Below are 2,634 nucleotides of genomic sequence, written 5' to 3'. Positions count from 1 at the left end.
ACAGAGTCCTGCAGGACTCTGTGAGGTCAGGTCCTCACAGAGTCCTGCAGGACTCTGTGAGGACCTGACCTCACAGAGTCTTGTCAGAAAACTCTGCAGTTTGTGGTCCACTGGTTCAGTTTTTATATTTAGACCTTCTTACATGATTACAGAAGGACCTCATTAAACACAAACCATGCTGCATTTGTTTTTGTTTACTCGGACTCGCTGGTCGTCGTGGTAACGGGGTGGGGGGCACCGCAGCTAAGAATACAGCTGGCAGCTCTCTGTTCTTTCATGGCAGTGAGTAAGTTTTTCCTAACGGCGTTTTACCTTCCTGCAGGCCGAGCCGTTCCGTTAGGTTGGCCTCCCTCTGCTGCAGCTCCTGCACCTCCTCCTGCAGGACGGAGATGTTTCTGTTCAGGACGACCTGTAGAGCGAAACAAACGCACCCCGCAGGGAGGAACCAGGAGTTACTACCAGCTACTGTGCACTTCAGGTTCAGCTTGTTACTGCAGGAAAAACAGCTAAAGAACTGAAATATGATCAGCAAAGTAACAACAAACAACTGCAGCTAAATATAGCAAAACAGTAGCTAAAAGCTAAAATAAACTGAAGTGTGGCTAAAGCTAAAATGAACCAAACAGTGGATAAAATTATTTGAGCAAACCCTTAGCTAAAAAATAAAATGAGCTAAATTAAAACTTAAAGGTTAAATCAGACAAACTGTTAGTAAAAGCTAGATGTAGCAAAACAACAGCTTAAAGCTAAAATTAGCCACAGTGGATGAAGCTAATTTTAGCAACACTTTATCTAAAAACAAAACTGAGCTGAATTAAACCAAAGTGTTTAAATTAGAGAAACTATTAGCCACAAGTTAAATGTAGCAAAACAGTAGCTAAAAGCTTTAATTAGAAAAACAGTGGCTAAAGCTAAATATAGCATTACTATAGCTTAACACTGAAATAAGCTTTGCTGTAGCTGAAAAATAAAATAAAACAGTAGCTAAACCCTAAAATTAGCTGAGCTACAGCTAAAAGCTAATTTAAAAAGTAGCTAAAACTTTAATTTGCAAAACAGTGGCTAAAGCTAAATGTAGCAAAACTATAGCTTAACATTAAAATGAGCTTTGCTGTAGCTAAAAGCTAAAATTAACAAAACTGTAGCCAAACTCTAAATTAGCATAACAGTAGCTAAAGCTAAATGTAGCAACACCTTAGCTAAACACTAAAATGAGCTGTAATATAGCTAAAGCCGGCATAACAGTGGAATTTACCATTTAGATAAAAAGCCTAGATTAGAAATTGTAGCTAAACCTAAAATTAGCAGAACAGTGAAGCTATATGTAGCAAAAGAGTAGCTTAAAGCTAAAAATAACAAAACAGTGGATAAAGCTAAATGTAGTAACATTCTTAAACACTGAAATGTGCTGAACTATACCTAAAAAAAGAGCAACTGAAACTAAAAGTTAGATGTAGCAAAACAGTAGCTAAAAACTAAAGCTAACACAGCAAAGGAAAAAGCTAAAATTAGTCTCTGTACGTGTTGGAGGATGACTCCTGGCTGAAACCACAACAAATTTCTACTCAGTTTCTGTAAAATTGTTGGTGCTTTTTGATTGCTAATGTGTGTTAGCCGTGGCGGCCATATTGAAAAGGTTCATCTAGTGATTATTTTCTAAGAGTTTTATTAAAATCCACTGAATGGTTGATGAGATATTTTGCTAACAGTCACCCATGTCTTCCACTTATTAATGCAGATATATTGTGTTGAAATGAAGGAYCTGGGCTGTAAGGTTTTAATTTTTTTTGTCAACCTGACCTCCGATCTGAGCTGTGGACTGGAAACCAGGACCGGGTCYGGCCTGTCGGTCCAATCAGAACCATTTTTAGAAACATTCCTTTCATTGGACGCAGCAGTTATAGTTCGATGTGTTGTTAAAGGCCCTGACTGAGCTGATAAGGTGACTGATCACAGGCTGAATGATGTCGCCCGCCACCGCTCAGCCTCTTCCTCATGGTTCCTACATCCTGCCCTGTGATTGGCTGGTTGAACAGGTTGACCTAACGAAGCGTCTGGATGAGGTTTGGCCTCAGGTTCTGAATGGGTTTGTGAGCCGATCCTTTCTGCTTCCTGAAGCAGCAAGTGAAGCAGAGGACGTTTCACAGTTTAAACCACAGGTTTGGTTCTTTCTTTTAACGCTCTGCAGTTCCTGCCTCTCAATCTCCGGAAACAGATTAGCTCAGATTATGATTTCAGACGAACAAACGCAGCTCTCAGGTGGAGAGAGGTTCAGAGTTCTCCTGATGGTCTCAGGTCTGAATCCTGTCCCTCCACATGTCACACAGCGGCTGCAAATATCACGCAGAGTCTGAGTATTTCACAGCCGTGAGCTCAGAGGGACGCACGGGGAGGAAAGAGAAAACAGTCACAGGTTAAAAAGCTTCCCAGCATGCCTTTGGGCAAGCAGCACGGTTAAAGGGTTTGATGCTTGAATCTGCTGACAGGAAGCTGACAGGAAGCTGGTGTTTTTACTTCTTTCCTGATGTGAACTAATGTCCTGTTTTTCTCAGGAGACACTCACGTTTAAATAAAAAGTATATATAATGTATTATGTACACACACACACACACACACACACACACACACACACAC

The 2,634-nt window shown here is 40.7% G+C and overlaps 1 protein-coding gene across 1 annotated transcript in view; it reads right to left on the bottom strand.

Moving 5' to 3' along the window:
* The window catches only part of si:ch211-1a19.3 (rootletin), a 13,612-nt gene that overhangs the window by 5,629 nt on the left and 5,349 nt on the right, over window positions 1-2,634 (bottom strand). The window contains exon 2 of the mRNA XM_014026924.1: window positions 313-409. Coding sequence (XP_013882378.1) covers window positions 313-409 — 97 coding nt within the window. The remainder of the gene's footprint in view (window positions 1-312; window positions 410-2,634) is intronic.

Source organism: Austrofundulus limnaeus, unplaced genomic scaffold (genome assembly GCF_001266775.1).
Source record: "Austrofundulus limnaeus strain Quisiro unplaced genomic scaffold, Austrofundulus_limnaeus-1.0 Scaffold601, whole genome shotgun sequence".
NCBI lineage: Eukaryota > Metazoa > Chordata > Actinopteri > Cyprinodontiformes > Rivulidae > Austrofundulus > Austrofundulus limnaeus.
This window is presented reverse-complemented; position numbering and strand designations above follow the sequence as displayed.